This window comes from Frieseomelitta varia, unplaced genomic scaffold (assembly GCF_011392965.1).
Source record: "Frieseomelitta varia isolate USP_RPSP 00005682 unplaced genomic scaffold, Fvar_1.2 scaffold_487, whole genome shotgun sequence".
In the NCBI taxonomy this organism is placed as follows: domain Eukaryota; kingdom Metazoa; phylum Arthropoda; class Insecta; order Hymenoptera; family Apidae; genus Frieseomelitta; species Frieseomelitta varia.
Window position 1 is genome coordinate 152,079 of NW_025110242.1, and position 19,141 is coordinate 171,219.

The 19,141-nt window shown below is 40.8% G+C and overlaps 4 protein-coding genes across 7 annotated transcripts; all 4 read left to right on the top strand.

The window, feature by feature from the left end:
* The first annotated feature begins 352 nt into the window (after positions 1-352).
* Positions 353-5,500, top strand: LOC122532994 (palmitoleoyl-protein carboxylesterase NOTUM). Its single transcript, XM_043662263.1, has 8 exons — positions 353-391; positions 730-1,117; positions 1,681-1,741; positions 1,875-2,098; positions 2,185-2,394; positions 2,507-2,783; positions 2,970-3,289; positions 3,823-5,500. The coding sequence occupies exons 1-8, from the start codon at positions 353-355 to the stop codon at positions 4,158-4,160; spliced, it is 1,857 nt and encodes a 618-aa protein (XP_043518198.1). The 3' UTR covers positions 4,161-5,500.
* A 1,707-nt stretch (positions 5,501-7,207) lies between these two features.
* LOC122532996 (PI-PLC X domain-containing protein 1-like) lies at positions 7,208-10,522 on the top strand. 2 transcript variants are annotated; one of them, XR_006307629.1, is made up of 8 exons: positions 7,208-7,765; positions 8,006-8,121; positions 8,225-8,398; positions 8,670-8,901; positions 9,021-9,371; positions 9,621-9,808; positions 9,912-10,345; positions 10,378-10,521. XR_006307629.1 is itself a non-coding variant. In XM_043662267.1 (7 exons), exons 2-7 carry the CDS (start codon positions 8,070-8,072, stop codon positions 10,271-10,273), a joined length of 1,359 nt encoding a protein of 452 aa, XP_043518202.1. In that variant the 5' UTR covers positions 7,208-7,765; positions 8,006-8,069; the 3' UTR covers positions 10,274-10,522. The 2 variants fall into 2 exon arrangements, 1 of the variants encoding a protein (XP_043518202.1); XM_043662267.1 differs by having other exon boundaries at positions 9,912-10,522.
* Positions 10,523-10,973: 451 nt separating this feature from the next.
* On the top strand, positions 10,974-12,720 carry LOC122532997. Its single transcript, XM_043662269.1, has 2 exons — positions 10,974-11,573; positions 12,136-12,720. The coding sequence occupies exons 1-2, from the start codon at positions 11,448-11,450 to the stop codon at positions 12,481-12,483; spliced, it is 474 nt and encodes a 157-aa protein (XP_043518204.1). The 5' UTR covers positions 10,974-11,447; the 3' UTR covers positions 12,484-12,720.
* Positions 12,721-13,389: 669 nt separating this feature from the next.
* On the top strand, positions 13,390-18,483 carry LOC122532995 (NPC intracellular cholesterol transporter 1-like). Of its 3 annotated transcripts, XM_043662264.1 has the most exons (11): positions 13,390-13,774; positions 13,898-14,052; positions 14,575-14,684; positions 14,766-15,012; positions 15,098-15,171; positions 15,279-15,723; positions 16,007-16,252; positions 16,376-16,678; positions 16,780-17,344; positions 17,433-17,915; positions 18,015-18,483. In XM_043662264.1, the coding sequence occupies exons 3-11, from the start codon at positions 14,584-14,586 to the stop codon at positions 18,410-18,412; spliced, it is 2,862 nt and encodes a 953-aa protein (XP_043518199.1). In that variant the 5' UTR covers positions 13,390-13,774; positions 13,898-14,052; positions 14,575-14,583; the 3' UTR covers positions 18,413-18,483. The 3 variants fall into 3 exon arrangements, with proteins under 3 accessions (XP_043518199.1, XP_043518200.1, XP_043518201.1); XM_043662265.1 differs by lacking the exon at positions 13,898-14,052; XM_043662266.1 differs by lacking the exons at positions 13,390-13,774; positions 13,898-14,052 and adding an exon at positions 14,091-14,423.
* The last annotated feature ends 658 nt before the right edge of the window (positions 18,484-19,141 follow it).

Below are 19,141 nucleotides of genomic sequence, written 5' to 3' on the forward strand. Positions count from 1 at the left end.
CTAGTTCTTTTTCATCGCTTAATTTTCGTGAGCAGTATATTTTCCGCAAATACTCGGTTTCAAATCCTTTCTATCGTTAATTATTTCTCAAAGTTTCTATTTGTATTTTTATTCCGCTTCTGTTCATAAAGTTTCTATTCTATTTTATGTTTCCTATGCCTTGTACAGTGGTTTCGATTTTCTATAAATTTAACGACGACGGTCCGAGTCAACGACAGATGAATTTTTCAACTGGCTGCGGCACGTTGTTCGCCGTGGAGGCGGGTCTTGAAAGTGTCTGGTGTATCTGTATCGCAAGATGTATTTGCCCAACAGGTTGAATAATGGTCATTTTCGAACTACGCGGGTAACGATGAAGACCTTATCTCCTTCGCTTGCAGTTTCGGCCACGGTAATCTCCGTTGGCTCATTATCATAAACCGTACGATGATTAATGTACTGGCAGTCGTCGTTCCCAGTTTGTAACACAGTGAAACAGGGTGATACTCGTCGTTAATTTGAAATTAACTCGCAATTCGTTAATCAGGAAACAAAACTCCAAACTTTGTCCACTTGATTTTGGAAAACAGATTTTTTTGTTTTTATAAAGTTACAGCGACGTTAAATGACATGTAACAAAATTTTGCACAATCGCGCTTAGTTACCCCCCCCTCTCTAAAAGTTGCAACAAGCGAGAGAAGTTGTCGAAAAATTACCAAACTCTTGGAATTGCAGAATGTCGAATTTTAGAACACAAACGACGAATTTCAGATCGCCGTGTGCCTGACGGTTCTCGCGTCGACGATCGCCGCCGGGGAGAAACCGACGAACACCGTTTCGGTGTCTTCTGGCACGGCAGCGATCCAGGGGAACACGATCCAGAAGTTGATCAAGATTCTGGAGAAGTACGGCCTGGAGGAGCAGAGGGGCTTGAAGAGGGTCTACCTGAGCAACAGGTCGATCACATGCAACGACGGATCGCAGGCTGGGTTCTACCTGCGGAAGTCGCACGGCTCCAAGAGATGGATCATTTTTCTGGAAGGTGGCTGGTACTGCTACGACCATAAAAGCTGCAGAAACAGGTGGCTCAGGCTCAGGCATCTGATGACGTCGACTCAGTGGCCTGAGACACGCGACGGTAAGCAGTTTCCTGTTTGAAAGTCGCCTAACTCGATAGTAGGGTTGTACGAATCCAAAAGCGCAAAAAAGAAATATATAAATATATGGATAGTCTTTTTAAATCTCATTAAATATGTCACGTTTCCCGTTTGAAAGTCGCCTAACTCGATAGTAGGGTTGTACGAATCCAAAAGCGCAAAAAAAAAATATATATATATAAATATATGGATAGTCTTTTTAAATCTCATTAAATATGTCACGTTTCCCGTTTGAAAGTCGCCTAACTCGATAGTAGGGTTGTACGAATCCAAAAGCGCAAAAAAAAAATATATATATATAAATATATGGATAGTCTTTTTAAATCTCATTAAATATGTCACGTTTCCCGTTTGAAAGTCGCCTAACTCGATAGTAGGGTTGTACGAATCCAAAAGCGCAAAAAAAAAAAAAAAAATATATATAAATATATGGATAGTCTTTTTAAATCTCATTAAATATGTCACGTAGTTTGCACCGTAAATTGGAACGAGCGACAAATATTATTGAAGCAATAACTGACTTTGAAAATGTCGATGATTGCAGTTGGTGGCCTGTTATCAGCGAACCCGGAGGAGAATCCGTACTGGTGGAACGCGAATCACGTGTAGGTATTGTCCATCTCGACAAGATCATCCTTCTTTCGTGCATTGAAATTTTTCCTACGACGTTACACTCGACTAAAAAAAGCGATCAAACGATCAAAGTTTCTTAAACGAGAAATTTGCTCGCCCCTTCAGATTCGTCCCTTACTGCACGAGCGACAGCTGGAGCGGCACCAGAGCTTCGCCGAACGAGATGTTCTCGTTCATGGGCGCAGAGATTGTGCTGCAAGTGGTGCGGGATCTGGTCCCCCTCGGACTCGAGAACGCGAGCTCTCTTCTTTTGGCTGGCAGCAGCGCCGGTGGCACCGGCGTCATGTTGAACTTGGACCACGTGCACAGTTTGGTTCATCACAGTCTTGGTAAGCTGCACTTTCAGCTCTTAGATTCACACCTGTCGAGGTACGAACTTCCATTTAATGAAAATTCCGCCACGGCACGCCCGCAGGCTTGAAACACATCGCGATCAGAGGCGTATCCGATTCGGGATGGTTCCTCGACAGAGCTCCCTACTCGCCGAACGGTTTGTCACCGGTTGACGTTGTTCACAAGGGGATGGAACTTTGGAAAGCTCGAATGCCGCGCAACTGCGCCGACGAGCACCCAAACGAACCGTGGAGGTGCTACTTTGGCTACAGATTGTACCCAACGTTGACTGGTAACTAAACTGTGAACCCATTGCCAAGCAAAATTCGAACACACTTCGTAACGCGAAGTATAAGTCGAGGTTTAAACGAAAATGTTCTTCATTTCTCTCGCGAAATTTACAGCGCCGCTGTTCGTTTTCCAATGGCTGTTCGACGAGGCGCAGATGTCGGCGGATAACGTGGGCGCACCGGTGACTAAGCAACAATGGGATTACATACACAAGATGGGCGACAGTCTGCGACAGACGTTCGAAAACGTCAGCGCGGTCTTTGCGCCGAGCTGCATCAGTCACAGCGTTCTGACGAAGAGGGATTGGCAGTTGGTCAAGATCGACGAGGTTTCCCTGGCGCAGGCGTTGCACTGTTGGGAGCAAATGCCGATTGGTAATCGTCGAAACGAGTGAGTATCCCGCACCACTTTCTTTTTTTTCTGCGCAAATTTGCGCGACGGCTAGTTGCAAGTCCTTGAGACACAATCCCGGAAAGACGGAAAGTTAACGAGGAAGACGTTGCATTTTCCAGCGAAAGTTTTCTACAAAGCGTCTCGTGTTTCACGAGGAACTAACTTCGCCGCTGTTAATTTCAGCACTCGTTCGCCAATTGAGACGAACCAGCCGTGCGCGAAGTCGTTGCGGAAACTGCTGCGATCCGGCCTGACGAAGGGAAACGGAACTTCGTTCGAGCCGGAAAGGAGCGGCAAGAGCGAGTTCGTGGCGGAGTTGCAGAAAGTCAGCTCGCCGATGACCGGTGGCAAGCCGATCGAGGGGAATGTCTCGCCGAACGTTTCCTCGCAGAACGGCAGGGAGAATAAAAAGAGGAAGAGGCGGAAGCACAAAGGGAAACGCAGGGAGAGGAACAAGGTGTCGAGGACGAAGAAGGAGAAGCACGAGCGCAGGAAGTCTGCAGGTAAATTGTTGTTTCTCCGTGTCTAAGTCATCTGGATCTTCTTAAAAATTTGTCGATCAACACATAGCTTCTTGTCAGTTCAATGTAACCTATACTATGTACAAGGATTTAAATTACCTGCGAGGATTAAAACAACCTTTACAGCGAAGCAATACATTGATCAGAAAAATTTGTCATTGCATATTAATTGGAAAAATATGAAAATTTTTCAACGAGAACTTGTCGAGCTCGTTCCTTTTAGATATCAGTTCGTCAATATCTGGTCTGACACAGGCAACACGAAGATGCTCGTCTGAAATTTTTCTTCTTATTTTATTTTTTCTGCGCCCATTATATTGTAATAATATTCTCGTCCCATCATTCCAATTTTGGTTAGGGTTGGACACACACCCGATCTAAATGATTAAACAGGAATTATTAAACGAAACAACGAGAGACGGAGGTTTTTCAAAAACGATCCGAACGCATTTTGTACATAATATTTCTTTAGTCAGTTCTCGAAGAACGCACGAATGACGAAGACGAAATTCCAGGCCGCCGGAAGGGTAACAAGCAGAACAACGACAGCAACCACACGGGCATGTTCAACGGGACCAGACCGCAGCGCTCGGTGATACCATCTGGCAAACGGAAGTGTGTCCAGGGCTGCCACTTCCGGTTAATCGAACGTTGCACTTGGCCGCAGTGTAATCACAGCTGCCCGAAGCTGCACAACCCGTTCACCGGCGAGGAAATGGACTTCATCGAGTTGTTGAAGAGCTTCGGCCTCGATATGAAGAGTGTGGCGAACGCGTTGGGCATCGACATACAAACGTTGAACAGTATGGATCACGACGAGCTGCTAAATCTTCTTACGCAACGGGCCAACTAATAGCCCTCCCCCCCCCAGACTAATGTTAAAAAGACTACATTCCGTTGATGGAACAGCGTAGTAATTTGTAACTTGTCATTTTCTTCGTCGTTCGATCGAGCGAGTGAAATGGCGACTCCTTAGGAATCTAGAATCTTCTTCGAGGAAAGAGGAAATCGAAAGGAAATTAAATTGTACATATGATTTGTCAGAGTTTCTACGAAATATTATTGGAATCGATCATCGTCCGACGGGGTCGAGTTTATCTACCAGCGAAATTACGAGAATCCTCGACTCTCTCGCGTGTGAAGCGTAAAATTTTCACACCGAGCGTCTTTAATTTATATTCGATATATAGGTTGTAATCGTGTAATATCGCGTTACGAGTATAATTCACCGTTGAACAACGCAGTTTGCTGATCACAGCCACCGACACGTGGCGTTCACCGTTCAATTTACCAAAACATCCTTCGCTTTCCTTCAACGTTTGTACCTGGTCGAGTAGAGAGAGAACAGCACGCAGCTATTGCAAACTTATTCCTTTCAATTGTACGACATTCGGATACGATATCGGTTAGGGCGAAGAGATCCTCCGGCTAGAAGAGCTAGCCTAGAGACTTAATGAAGTTTCGAACGAAACGAGCAATGCAATTAACAGAGGAATATCAAACGTATTACCGAAGAAAATTCGGGCTGAAAGACGTTCAGTATTAACACTGCCCGGCTTATGGTCGTGCTGCCGTTCGATGTCCCCGCTGGGACCGCGCCGGCGGGGGAGGGGTGGCAAATTAAGTCGAAACGTTCAACTCGATCCAATAGAACACGCCGGAACTGAGTTTTGCAAATTGATGCCAATAACGAGCAAACCGACCGACAAAGCAGCTTCATAGACTGATTAAATTATCTACCTCAACGAATCAAATCGTATTAACGTCCTTGTCTGTATTATAAACGCCGATTAGTATAGTTTAACGCGCGCACGAGTAATTAAGGAGTATAGCGTCAACGCGTGCGCGTGCACGTAAGAAGATGCCGCGCGTCGTTGTATCTAATTGTGCCCAATCATTGTAATATACTTCTCTATAGAATTAATCAATTATTTATTTAACGCGAGAGGAAGGAACGCAACGATCAAAGACGAGAAGGATTTCTTCTTTGAGCGTTTAATTTATTTTTCACGCGATGCGATCGATATCGATCGTCTTCCTTCTCCTCTTTCTCCTTCACCTCTTCGACACACTCTCTCTCTCTCTCTCTCTCTCTCTCTCTTCGCTCTCGCGTTCTTATGTACTTAGAAAGCATTGTTATTTTGTACTCACGTGATATTGTAAATAAATTGTATACCTGTTGTACTAAACGAACATCACACAGAGTCACTTTATTTTGTCACATTTATTGTTCAAACCTGTCAAAGGTTAAAATTCGTCTTGTGTTGAGACGCGTGAAGGTAGGACGTGTCTACTTTTGCTGATTATACACAGTGCTAAAGGTTGTGATTTCGTGTTATCTCCGTCCCAATTCGACTGAGTGCGGCAAACGTATATTTCTACACACTTTTTACTTGAATGATAAATTCCTGTGTACAGGAATCTCTTTCTTAATACAATGGATAAAGTTAACGCAGCTCAACACATGTGTTCTCCAGCATCTTCATTCGCTAGTGTAACTCAAAAAGAAAATTTCCCCATGAAGGAAATGACATGCTATTGTTCTTGATGCAATACGAGTATATTACCATGAATGAATGAATGAATCTTTATTTCAGCCTTTCGGCCTAGAAATAGACCTCAGTGCCTTACATTATTCTTTACATTTTGTTTCCCGTTTTAATTCCCTTGGTTGTCAAGTTTTCCCTTATTACTTTTCCCTTAGATCTAGTATTGCATGCTTTAACCTAACTTTATACTACACATAGATTAATTAGACTAATAGAGAATGATATTTGCACACTGCCTCTACTTAATATATTTCTCTTTGGTATTATATTTTCTTTACTTTAGTTGTGTCTCTATATTTAGTTTTCTGTTACTTTTTCTCTCTTTTTCACTCTCTTCCGCTAGGATCCTTTCCATGCTGACGAGGATATTACTATATAAAGATTATATTTTGGCTCTGAACCCAACAAATATTCGATCTGCCTCAAGAATTGCGAATAATAGAATATGTATGTACCTCACAGGCAAAACTTTTGCTGACAAACTCACGTCCGGTAATTCAAGCATACTTGTCAAAGACCGATTGATTTCTGTAAGGCTCCTAATTATGATAACCAAGCGAACTATTCTCTCCAACGTCTGTCCTATCATTTCCTCATAATGTCATATTGGATGCGTTCAAGCAAATGGGAATTAGAACCGTCTCACCTGTCTCCTTCATAAGAGTAGGATTCACAGAAACAGGATATACTTAATTTCCGCAGGTTTACATCCATTCAAACAAACTTCCAGAAAGTCTACAAATCTAAACTATGATGAAACTTCCTACTGGATTTCCATTTCAACGGACAATTGAAAGTGTTTGCAATGTAAGAGGGAAGGTCATCTGGCGAAGCATTGTCCCAACTCTACTAATGACTCGCAGCAACAGATTAAGAGCACTAATCGACCTAACCCAAGTGAGTGATACAAACGATCGGTCCTCAGTCTCTGGCGAGTGACGATCGGTTTCTCGGCAAACATCATCGACCAGTTAGGAGTAGCGATAAATCGAGTCGCCTCGAGTTGGCTGCACCTGTACCTAATCATCATCCTGTTAGCTCTCACGACTGCCCGTCCCTGCCTCTCCCGTTTGTTCAGCCACGAGCGAGGGTGATAATTCAATGTAGAATCAGAATCCGTCCCCCAAACCCCGACCGAGATCCGCCCGGCGCGTACGCACCGATCAGCTCGCCCTCCCGCCGCAGTCGTTCGTTGTCTCGAAGCTATATATTCCACGGCATACGCAGGAAATGGTGTTTAATGCCCGGCCGGTCAGGCCGGGTCTGACCCCCGGTGGTTGGACGGCAGTCGATGGAGGATGAACGCCGAACGGCCGACAGAGAAAAACGGAACGCGTTGCGTCGGACGGGCGACGAGGACAGGCTAGTGTGGTCCCCACCGAGCAATTGACGTGTCCGAGGAAGTGATGGAAGGATGGCACAATGTGCTTGAATGTCCCATAAGCGAGCGGGTTCTATATTAAACTCCGGTCCGGTTACGGGTCGTTCGTTCGGTTGTCCATCGTTCAGTCACTGGACTGTCTCCAGACGGCCGGATCGGTTCGACCGACAGCAGGATAACGCGCGCGATCCATCCTCTCCTGCTCTCCTCGTTTTCTCACATCGTGTCGTCTCTCGACGCGTGATTACCCCGCAGTGCTCACGCTGTAACCCTCGCGAATCCGATCGATCGATCGATCGCTTGCCCCGGCGAACTCGCACGGACGATGAGCCGATCGAGCGGTTCGCTGTCTTCTTAGAGAAAGCTGCGACGGTTCCGTAACACACACACACACACACACAAAAATACATACAGGCGCAACGAAGCGTGACTGAATGCTCGATCGGCCATCGAGGAACAAGGAGAACCAGGACTCGAGGGGTTCCTGGCCCGATCGACTCGCTGCCTCGCGGAGTGTGCGCGTGACGTGTAAGTGTTCTGTATCTTCCCGGTTCCGGTTATTTTTTAACTATACTTTCCGTTGCCTTTTTCTTTCAATTGTTCCAGCAACATTCTACTTAAAAGGAATAGTAATTTGGAATGTATCGTTGTTTTAGGACGTAATAAAATGAGTATTTTTGAATTAAATTGTAGACACGACGACGTTATCAACAAGAGGAATAGGCGACTATCTTTGTAACAGAACTTTTATTTTTATTTCAAATACAGGTAGATAGACCATTCCGACGCTGAAAAATTTATACACAAAGCTTGGATAAAGTAGTATCACTCGATGATGCTGAAGGGTGCGTTATTGTTGCTCCTTCATTTATTCTGCGAAATCGGTGAGCGTAAATTTCAATCTCTTTCCTCGAATGGCATTTGGAAATAAGAAACGTTGTCTCGTTCGATAAAGATTGCTAACGATAACGTTGCTTGCGATTCCAGCATTGGCAGCACAATGCGGCAAAGTATGGCTAACTGTCTCCTCATTGTGGAGACCAATCGCTGCCAGCGACAAGGTGGTCGACGCTGAGCTCGAAGTAAATTGGGATCTCGATTGTCCATCGAGCACAGGATATCCAGATACCATCAAGGTGTTCACTGCTGACCCAGCACATAGTAATAAGTTTTGTTTGCTTCTCTTGAACTCGTTTCTTTCTTTCAGAATTTAAATTCTGTTCTCCGATCAATGTTGACGAACCGAACGTAACGTAACGTTTCTTCACTCCCTTCCCTCATTCGTCCCTCAATCATTCTTTCGTTTTCATTCTCTTGGACATGCCAAGCGAAGTGTAGTTTCTCCTCAATTTCGTCGAGGTTTACAGTTCAGACGTAACCACGATATCACGATATCGGTCGCGAGACGCAACCATCGACATTGCACTTTCAGACAAAACGGTGAAACCTAAGCTGATTTTGACCTCGCTGCAATACCCACGGGGTTACTATCGAACGAACATCACCGTGGGACGGCCACCGCTTCCGGGTGGATGGGACACCAAGGACGGCGCGACACTTCCTGGTCCGCATTGCTTGAAACATCACGCTGCCCTTTACAAGGATGGGGTCATCCTTACCAGCTCATGCTTGCAGATTTGGCCAACGTGGATGTACGACTTGAGGTAACGTGCACTCTACCTTTCCATAAATTTCCAAACGAAAGTTTCACTCGCATCTGTGCAAAAAGATATTCGCCTCTCTTCTTCTTTTTTTTCTCTTTTTTCTCTCTTTTGTTTTTTAGGAGACAATTAGGAAGACTTCCGATAGGAAGCTTGATGATACCGGGGACGCACAATTCCGGGTGTTACAAGCACGGTGATCTGACGAGGCGAGACGCGTTTCAAAGATACCTTCTGACGCAGGATCGCGATGTGTGGACGCAGTTAGTGCATGGTGTAAGGTATCTGGACATCAGGGTAGGTTACTATCCGTCGATTCCGAATGGCACCGCCGTCGAGGAGGGCAACCACATCAGCAGATTCTGGATCAATCACGATGTCATACGGATCACCCCTCTCTCGGCCATCATCAAAGACGTGAGAAACTTTCTGAACGTCGCTAGGGGAGAGGTGGTCATCATGGACTTTCATAGGTAAATTAGGACGATATGAAATAATTCGCCGTTGCCGATTTAGCGGATCGATAATGCTGGGAGAACGATTTCGGTGATGGCCGGGCAAATTGATTTCAAATGGCTGTGAAATTGAGCGCAGTGGGTCAACGATATTTAGCAATTGGAAGGGAATTTTTGTACGATCTCGTTACGTGAAATGGAAATTGATATAATATTTGGCGATACATATTTGTACGATAGAGTGACACAGAGTTATACTACTTGTAGATTCCCTGTGGGATTCGAAGACAGACCGAGCAGGCATCGTCGATTAGCCATGATTCTCTTGCGAGAATTCGAAGGCCTGATTCTGAAACCGGATAGAGGTGTCGAAGGTCTGGGCCCGACCCTGAATGATATTTGGACCGGAGGGAAACGCCTGATAATTTGCTACGGCGACAAACACACCGTTAATGGTAAATTTACTTTATCAGTTCCTGTGTTCGATAGAATCGTCCGTCCAGTTCGCATTCACCGTGAAAAGAAAAAGAAAAGAACCACATGTCGATTTTGTTTCAGAGTACGACTGGCTATGGCCAACGATGTCTCAAGCCTGGGGCAACCAACAGACCGTGGAAGGTTTGTTCAAGTATCTGGACAAAGTAATCATGGGTCCGAAGAAGTCACGAAACAGTCAAAATCCACTGTGGGCAGTGATGGCGGAATTGACACCATACCCATTGGACATAATCTTCAATTTGTCCGGTGGATTACGGCAGATGGCCGACTCGGTGAACAGAAATCTCACGTACAAGTTCCAGGAGGAATGGTGGAAGGAGACGAACATCGTCGCGACGGATTTCTTCCTCGGGAATAATTTGATCGATGTGTCGATACAAGCGAACATTAAGAAGAGCAATATCGCCCAGTGGCGTCTATAACGCGACAGTAAATTCGTGTATTCTACGAAGATTTCACTTTGATTAGATGTTGAAGTTTGACGAACGTCTTTTCTTTTTTTTTTTTAGAAATGATTGATTAATCCTAGAAATCGATCGAATCGCTTTTCGGAATAAATGTTCTCTATGAAAATATTTCTGAAATTTCTTCGAACAATTGAAACGTGAGAAATTGATCGAAAAGAAGTATAAGAGGGAACAGGAGTTTAAAAAAAAATCTTAGGATAACTGTTGTAAGAGATATGTTATAAATTAAACGCTCTTAAATGAAAGTATCAATACATGCACTAACATAAAGATACGCTTTTTTCCCTTTCACAGTTTGAGTCAAAAATCGAGCTGAGTTCTTTAATACTGTCGAAGATTAAACGATATCTTGCTCTTTGGAAAATCATCAAAGCCAATCGTGCGTAACAGGAAAACTTCGTAAACTCGTATTTCTCAGCGTCGGCGTGCCAGCGCGAAAAACTGTTCAATTCAACGGCGGAAACTTCCTGCGCGAACCGCGTGTTCTACAATTCCTGAAAAGTTTTTAACGCGGCCATGTTTCCACAGAGGGGAAATAAACGAATTCGGGTTCGAAACAAATGCCGCGGCGCGACGTTCCCGAAACGTGTTTCAGCGAGGAATCGGCGTGGCGCGCGTCGATTTGACTTCCAAATGGGGCTGTAGGACGCAAGATCACGTTCGGGACACCGGTTTTCGAGGTAGTCAGTCGTCTGGTAGCAGTCGAACGACAACGAATCCATGCGAAGTGAATTTTAACGCGGCACCGTCGCGTCGATTCCTCTCGTGTGTGTGTGCGTGTGTGTGCGTGCGTGTGTATCCGACTTTCCTCTCGCGTATTCGCGCTCGTACCAACTTTCAAATACGCCACCGTGTCCCGTGCACCTCGCTGCATTACGACTCTTTTTCCCTTCTTTCTTTCCCTCTCCTTTCGCCCATTCTTATTTATAACGCCGTCGTTTCGTCGACCACCGTTGTCGTTGCTTTATCACAACGCTGATAAATGGTCATCTTCTTGCGCGTCGAGAGTGCAGTATGGCGCACGCAATGGAACGAATGAAATGTTGAGGAAACAACGAGCTACGCTGGCTATTCTTCGCCGTTTTCTTTCCCGGTACGAGGCCAGGCTGCCCCCGGCCAACGTGAAACAATGGAGAACAACCTTGCGAACGAGATGAAAGAGCTGTGGATCGTTTACGCCTGGTGGTCATGCGTTCTCGTTCTGAAGATGAACGCCCTGACGTGGTTCACTGGGCGAATTCGAGTCGCCAGACGGGTAAAATGGATCTTTATTTCGATCTTGGTTTTAAACTTACATTTTGTCCCTTAAATATCAGTAGAGAATCTGATTTGTCGGAAATGACAAAGAACGAGCACGGGTTAACTGACAGAAACGAGGTAATCTGTCATTCGATTTGCCAATCGCAATCGGCGTGTTAATACGAATTCTCTAATTTAAATTGGGAATAATTTATCTCTATTCTAAGTTAACTACACGATTATCGGAAATTCGGAGTTTAGAATTTACTTGATTAATACATCAATAATCGACACTTTAAAATTCTTAACATTATATAACAGGTATATATGTTCGTTGATTGTACCGTTATTTACTTTAGCAAATCACTTATCGTTACTGAAGTAATTTTTTAACGTACCAAAGTTATCTGTTTACATATGTACGTGCCTAAGTATGTATGTGCCTGGTAGAAAAGTGTAGTTCGAGTCTCGAAGAAAAGGGATTTCGTACCTTGATCGATAATAGATTTTTTTTTTTTTAATGTGCAGGATTTACAACTCCGTAATTGCAGCGTGTCGTTTTGATTGATTTTTCGCAGGTGATCCACAGCGAGGAGGATAAAATATGGCTGGAAGGTTCCGATGTAATTTTATGTCCGACCGGAGGCGGTCACGAGGACGTGGATCGCATTCGAAGTGCACATCAATACGATCTCGCAACTGTGCTCCCTTATCTGCTAATTACACCGATATGGCTGACTACGTCACCGTTGTTTCCTCTGGTTCGGATGATTTTACCCGGTTTCGCAATAATTAGCATATCGCACACACTGCTCCAGATGAAAATTGTGAACGTGCACCGTTACTGCGGGACAATTCTGTCTCTCTCGGAACTTTGCATTTTAATTTACATGTCCGCCGTATCCGCGTTTTACTACGCATTCTGATGTCAATGTAGTAATATATTTCTTGTAATACGAGAAACGCAATCGTTGCATTTTTATGCGATAAGCAGCTATAGCGTTCGACGTTTTTCATGCGTAAGTATAACAAATGAATGTAGGCATTATCTTCGATGTAACATTCAAACGGTCTAATTTGTAAAAGTTTAAAATGTGAAGATACATATTAAAATTTAAATTGTGAAAGAAGTCGAAGCTTTTATTTTATATTGTATTTTATATTTAAGAGATAAAGAACTTTTGATATAACTGTATTTGTCATTTGTGTATGTGAACAATTTTCGATAACAACCGGAAAAGAAAATACTAAATAGAATAACTTTGATAAAGAAAAGTCAAATAGAGAAAAAATTGAATTGTTAACGCAATAGAAAGGGAGCATTGCGATTTGAGCGATTTACGGTCTATTTAATTTGTGTAGAATTGCAGTGTGCATTTGTCATCGCGTTCAGTACGTGTCCGGTAACGCTCATGATTGACACGAGATCATATTACAAACGATAAGTAATCGTTGCAATCAATTCTTTGTCACAATCATAGTTTCAAACATTTTCTTTCACTTTTTCTACGACGAATAACATGACTCAAAATCACTTGAAATACCTGGGTAAAGTTCATGTTATACAACACTGGTTACAACGCTCGTTGGAAGCAAATCTTCGGTCCTTCCTGTGCACACGTGCTCATTACGTATCGTTGCAACTATCAATTTCGAGTTCTTAAGCAATTACAATGCTCTTCGTTCTGCTATTTTTTTCAATATATGAGTCAACTGATAAACTAGAATATATATTGTCATTTACTATGGCAACTTATTTTAATTTACCAGAGAAGACGGCGCGCCGTGCTTCGTTAACAACAAGTCGAGCACCCTTCTGGTTTCCAATTTGTAATTAGACATGAAAGAAACCGCAGAAGAAATTAATTACACTCTTTGTTTTGCAGTCAGCATGTAAGTACGCACGTTACTCTACATAAGAACGCGATGAATGTGCCTATTTAAGTTCCGAACGTAAACTAACTGAAATCAATCTGGAATATCTTCATTATCATTGGTTTTAATTGATAAGTATTTCTCTTCTATAGATTATGACGTGTTTGATTATGCGTTATATCTTCGAGGTTAATAGTCAGTTATTAAGTTAATTTTAAGTTCGACTTGTTTGGATTCATAGAGCAAGGCATCGTCGTAGTCGTGACTCAACTAGCAAAGAGTACGAATGATTTATACTTTAAGAAATCGATCTCAGTGGTTGTTACGTGTGTAGTATTTCTAGTAAGTCTATTTTTATTTTCATTTGCATATCGTACGGAAATTTTGAAGAATATCACTTGATTATTGATGATAATAATCGTATTAGAAAATATTATCAATAGTTCTCTTTTTCAACTATTTCAGAAAATTGTTTACACCTTGAGTTCAGTATTTCTTTGAATGATTCTGTCATCAAGTTTTCTGGAAGAATCTGAGAATGATTAAAACGTTTATTCATTCGAAACCGATTTGTTTGCGTCAATTCTAGTTCTACGAATTGGAACAAGGATAATTAAAGCGTACGTATGTAGTTTCGAGACCTTGACTTATATTTTTATTGTAACGTTTTATTTTTTGCTTATCGATGTTTGTTATAACATTTCTGTCCGCTTCGACTAATTTTTTTAGTCCGCTTGTCTAGTTTACTTTAGACTAGACTATAGTTACGCGCGCCGATAGTGCAATGCCTATCGCGTGTAATCTGATGCAGAGGAACGAATGACAAATTGAAAAGACTCACTATGGACAGTGACAGGCGATTATTCGCGGAGCTCGACAAAAGTTCCGTGCGCAAGTTGCTTAAAATTGAAATGTGCTTTGTCTTCGATTGCATGTGTCTCTTCACGTTTCTATATCTATTCGTGTATTTAATCGGCCGTCAAATTTAGAGGTTAGGTATCCCCGTTGTCCTTCACTCGTCGCTAAAGACTGACCGTAGCGAGCAGAATTATTTTTGATTCGAAGGCATAAAAGTTTACGCAAATTGCGTAAACTTTAGTCATGATTCGAAGAGAAATCATGGTGCTGTGATTCGATTTCAGCATCGAAAAATGGATATAGAAGAGAGAATCGTTCGCAAGCGCACTTTTCGAAGCTTTCTGCAACGCATACCGCAGCGTTTGTCAGAAGTGGTAGAACATTTTTTCTACGGGTAGGTTTGATAATTTTCTTCCTGAGTAATATGAGAATTCTTCGCAGTTACGTAGTTTGATATCACATGTTCTTTTTTCAGGCTCGGGTTGCGAATTTCTCGCCGACCGTTGAAATGGATAATTGGAAGTACTGTGATAGTATTAATTTCCCTTTCTGGTTTATATTTTTTTCATCAAGAAAAGAATCCTGTGAAATTATGGGTTCCGCAGGATTCTGATTTTGTTCGTGATACAGAGTGGATGTTTAAACAATTTGAACAGGGTTTAAGGATAGAAAATATGATATTAACTGCTGATAACGTATTAGAACCAAAAGTTCTTACAAAGGTATCTATTTTTATTTGTATATTTTATTATACCATCGTGCCTGTAATATGTATTTTAGTTTGATTAATTAAGTATTTTGTTTCAGCTGAATGAAATAACGAAAGAAGTTATTTCTGTTCAAACTCCTGATCAAATTGCATGGACAGATGTTTGTTTCAAGTAAGCATTCTTCTACAAAAGTTTTCAAACAAGTTTTAATTCGTGGATATTATAAAATTATGGATATTGTAAAAATCAAAACTAATTTCTCTTTCCTTAATAAATAGAGTACCTGTTATATCAGGTATTGTGCATAGAAACAAACGCAGCGATCAGCTTGATGATGATTTTTTTGACATTGAACCAGAGACACAAATTAATAACACTGTATTTGAACCTGCAGTTCATGCTAGTCCTAAGCTTTATTGTAATATAATAAATAACTTGCCAAAAGCTTGCCTTGTAAATAGTATTTTGGATATATGGGAATATGATGCCAATATAATCCTACATAAATCTAAAGAAGATATTATTAAAGATGTACATAAAACAAAAATTAGTCCTACTTTGGGCCATCCACTAAACTTTACAGAATTATTGGGTGGCATAGTAAGAGATGAAGAGGGTAGAATTATCTCAGCCACAGCTGTAAAAACACAATGGGCAGTTAATGTAAATTTTTCAAAAGTGGATATGAATAATTTTGGCAACGATATTGGAACAGCTGATTGGGTAAGGTAAGTTTATAAAAAGGCCTAAATCATGATTTTTGAATGATTTTGAATTTAAAAAATCCAATAGAAATATTATTTACTATTTGATGGTATATAATATGTCAATTAAGTATTTTATATGATTTAGGCCTTATTTAAAACATTATTTATCTATAGATATGTAAATTTTATAACATTTCTGATCTTGAACAGAATCAATTTAAATTTTGTTTGTAATAAATTTGTTTGCATGTGTATGTTTTATATGTAGTATGAAAAATTCCAACAATTGGTGTTTGTAGGCAACAGATGACGTATTACAGTGGGAATTATCCTACTTGGATGTATTGCACAAGAATGCAAGGATCTTAAAGAATGAAAATAATGTAAATAATACATTAGCTATCTGGTATGAAGCTGGCAGAAGTTTCGGCGATGTTACTTTTGTAACAATGTTTGGAAATATTGGTATATTATCAATAGGATTCATTTTAATGTTTTTTTACGTTCTAGTCATATTCTCGGATTATACATGGGTGGGATGGAGAGTGAGTATTAAAAAGATGTAGTTATGTGAAGTAATGTAAAATTTTAAATTGAGATAGGAATATTATACATATTCATAAAAAGATTTTGTAAAACCAAATTTTATAAAATATGATTTTTCTCAGGTATATCTTACAATTGTTGGTCTTTTGTGTGTGGGTGGCGCCTTTATTACTTCAATCAGTATATGTTCTGTTCTTGGAATTGCATATGGCCCTGTGCATACTTCTTTACCTTTTATGTTGTTGGCTCTCGGAATAGACGATAATTTTTTAATAATGGCGTCTTGGAAAGAAATACATACACACAAGTTGAATCGAAATAAGCCATTAGAAGAAAGAATAGCTTTAATGTTAGGACACGCAGGCTCTGCTATTATTATTACTTCTCTTACTGACGTTGTTGCTTTTATTATTGGTGCATCTACAGTAAGATTGAGTTTAACTTCATACATAAAAATGAAAAATAACTTCATACATAAAGATGAAAAATATGTGTGTGTATATTTAAATTTTACGTGTAATTTTAGATATTGCCATCTCTTCAATCATTCTGTATTTACGCGGCAGTTGGAGTACTACTGACGTTTTTATTTCAAATCACGTTTTACGTTGCCTTTTTCTCCATCGATGCTCGACGAATTGAAAATAAAAGAAATTCGATATTGCCTTGCATCGTTCATGAAAACTTTGAACAGAAATTAATCAGTCCGCAAGAAGAATTTTCCGCCAAGTTGATAAATAAATTATATTCAAATGTAGTTTTGACAAAACTTGGAAAAATAATGATAGTATTAATAACAATAGTTGCAACATCGTTTGGAATTATGGGTACATTAAAGTTGGAGCAATGGTTCGATCCAGATTGGTTTATACCAAGCCATTCATACCTAAGCAAATATATTGATGTACGACACACTGAATATCCCGAACAAGGTTACGAGGCAATGATTCTTATGGGAGATTTCAACTATACCGCCGAGTTTCCAAAGTTGATAAGATTAGTGGAACGATTTGAAAATTTATCAACGATACAAAGTATACATCCATGGCCCAATGATTTTGCCAAATTTGTCTCGGAATATTTTCAAAAAGGTTGGCGATATTCTTTAGTATTAAAACAATAATAATTCAAGAAGAAATTGTAAGAAATAAATCAATAATAAAATATTTTAATTAATAGATTTGAGGAATGTGACATTAGAGGATGCGGAATTCCGGAAATATTTGTCCAAGTTCCTATTTAGTCGAAATGGAGGCAAATATCAACGGAACTTCCGCTTCAAAGAGAGCTTAACGTGCGGCGAAGATACTGCACCGATTCTAGTAGCTACTGTAGATTTTACCTTTAGACGATTCTATAGTCCTCATCAGTGGATCCCAGCAATGGATGAAAGTAAACAGATGACACATGATGCCGGAGTCGATGGTTTCATTACAGTCTGGAGCGAAGTATTCAGCTTATGGGTCACTGATAAATTAATTGCTCAAGAAGTGCAGCGTAATGTTTTCTTGGCTCTGATTTGTGTTATGGGCATGACAGGGTTGTTAATCGCTGAGCTGCAGACATGCTTCTGGATCTTCTTATGCGTACTTCTTACACTTTTAAATGTTTGTGGATTCATGTATTTTTGGGGTTTGACGATAGATATTTCATCTTGTATTGGTGCGTAATTTCTTGATCTTGTAACAAAACTTTTGACACAATTCTCACAAGTGAACACAACAATCAACACCACTATATTACAAATTTTTTTTCTTCCAGGTTTAGAATTGGGCATTGGATTATGTGTGGACTACGCAGCTCATGTTGCACACGCGTTTATCAATGCTGCATGCGTAAGCGAAAATGAAGATCGTACAAAGAGAGCACATGTCGCTGTTAGGTACATTGGAGCAGCGGTTGTATATGGTGCTGGTTCAACGTTACTTGCACTTTCCATGATGATATTTTCGGACAGTTATGTGTTTCATTTGTTTCTGAAGATTTTTGTTTTGGTAATATTATTTGGCCTCTGGCACGGATTGTTTCTTCTACCTGTGATATTAAGCACGATTGGGCCAGGAAGTCTACGATCACGCAAAAAACCGGAATCTCCTGAGAAAGTGGAGGATGCAGGCGACACTATTACTAGTCCTTTGAATAAAGAAACGGAGAGTTAAACATTACGCCTAAGAGATGATTCTTTATCAATAATATTTATTTTTGGTTCAATAAACATACAAAATTATTACACTATTCGTACTATTAATCACACATTTATACAAAAATAATAATAATAAAGATCGGATAACTTAAAAACGGTATTATTTATATATATATATTTTTTTTATCTAATATATTAAGATTAAAAAAACAAGTACAAAATAATGTAGCAAGGTTGATATAGATTTATTAATAATAATTATTGATCGGAAAGGAACATGACTATTATAAACGTAACGTAATCGTGTTGCTGGATGCATTATCTTTTTTTTTTTTTTTTTTTTTGTATGTATAATCATAATTAATGTTTATGACGTAAAAATGAGCGGCGAGGGAGCAACCCCGGATTGATTGGCAAGCTCCCTCCGCTGCCTCTCTCAGTCTTACACAGTCCACAAACATTCATGCAAATCTTTCATTCGAATGATCTGTCATTCTGTCTTCCTTATTTGTCATCTCACTCTGTGCCAATGGTCTCGCTCCCAGCTTTTATCGAGACCATTCTTTTGACGTAAGATCGAGACTTGCCCTCTTGAGCGGAGACAAGGCAAACAAGAAGAAGACCTAAATATATGCTCATACGTACACGGTCATCCTACGACAGAGACATTCGATTGAGGCGTACGTTCTCTCTCCAAATATACGATTCAGCATACACGGTAGTAGACTGCCGGGGCAGCAAGCCA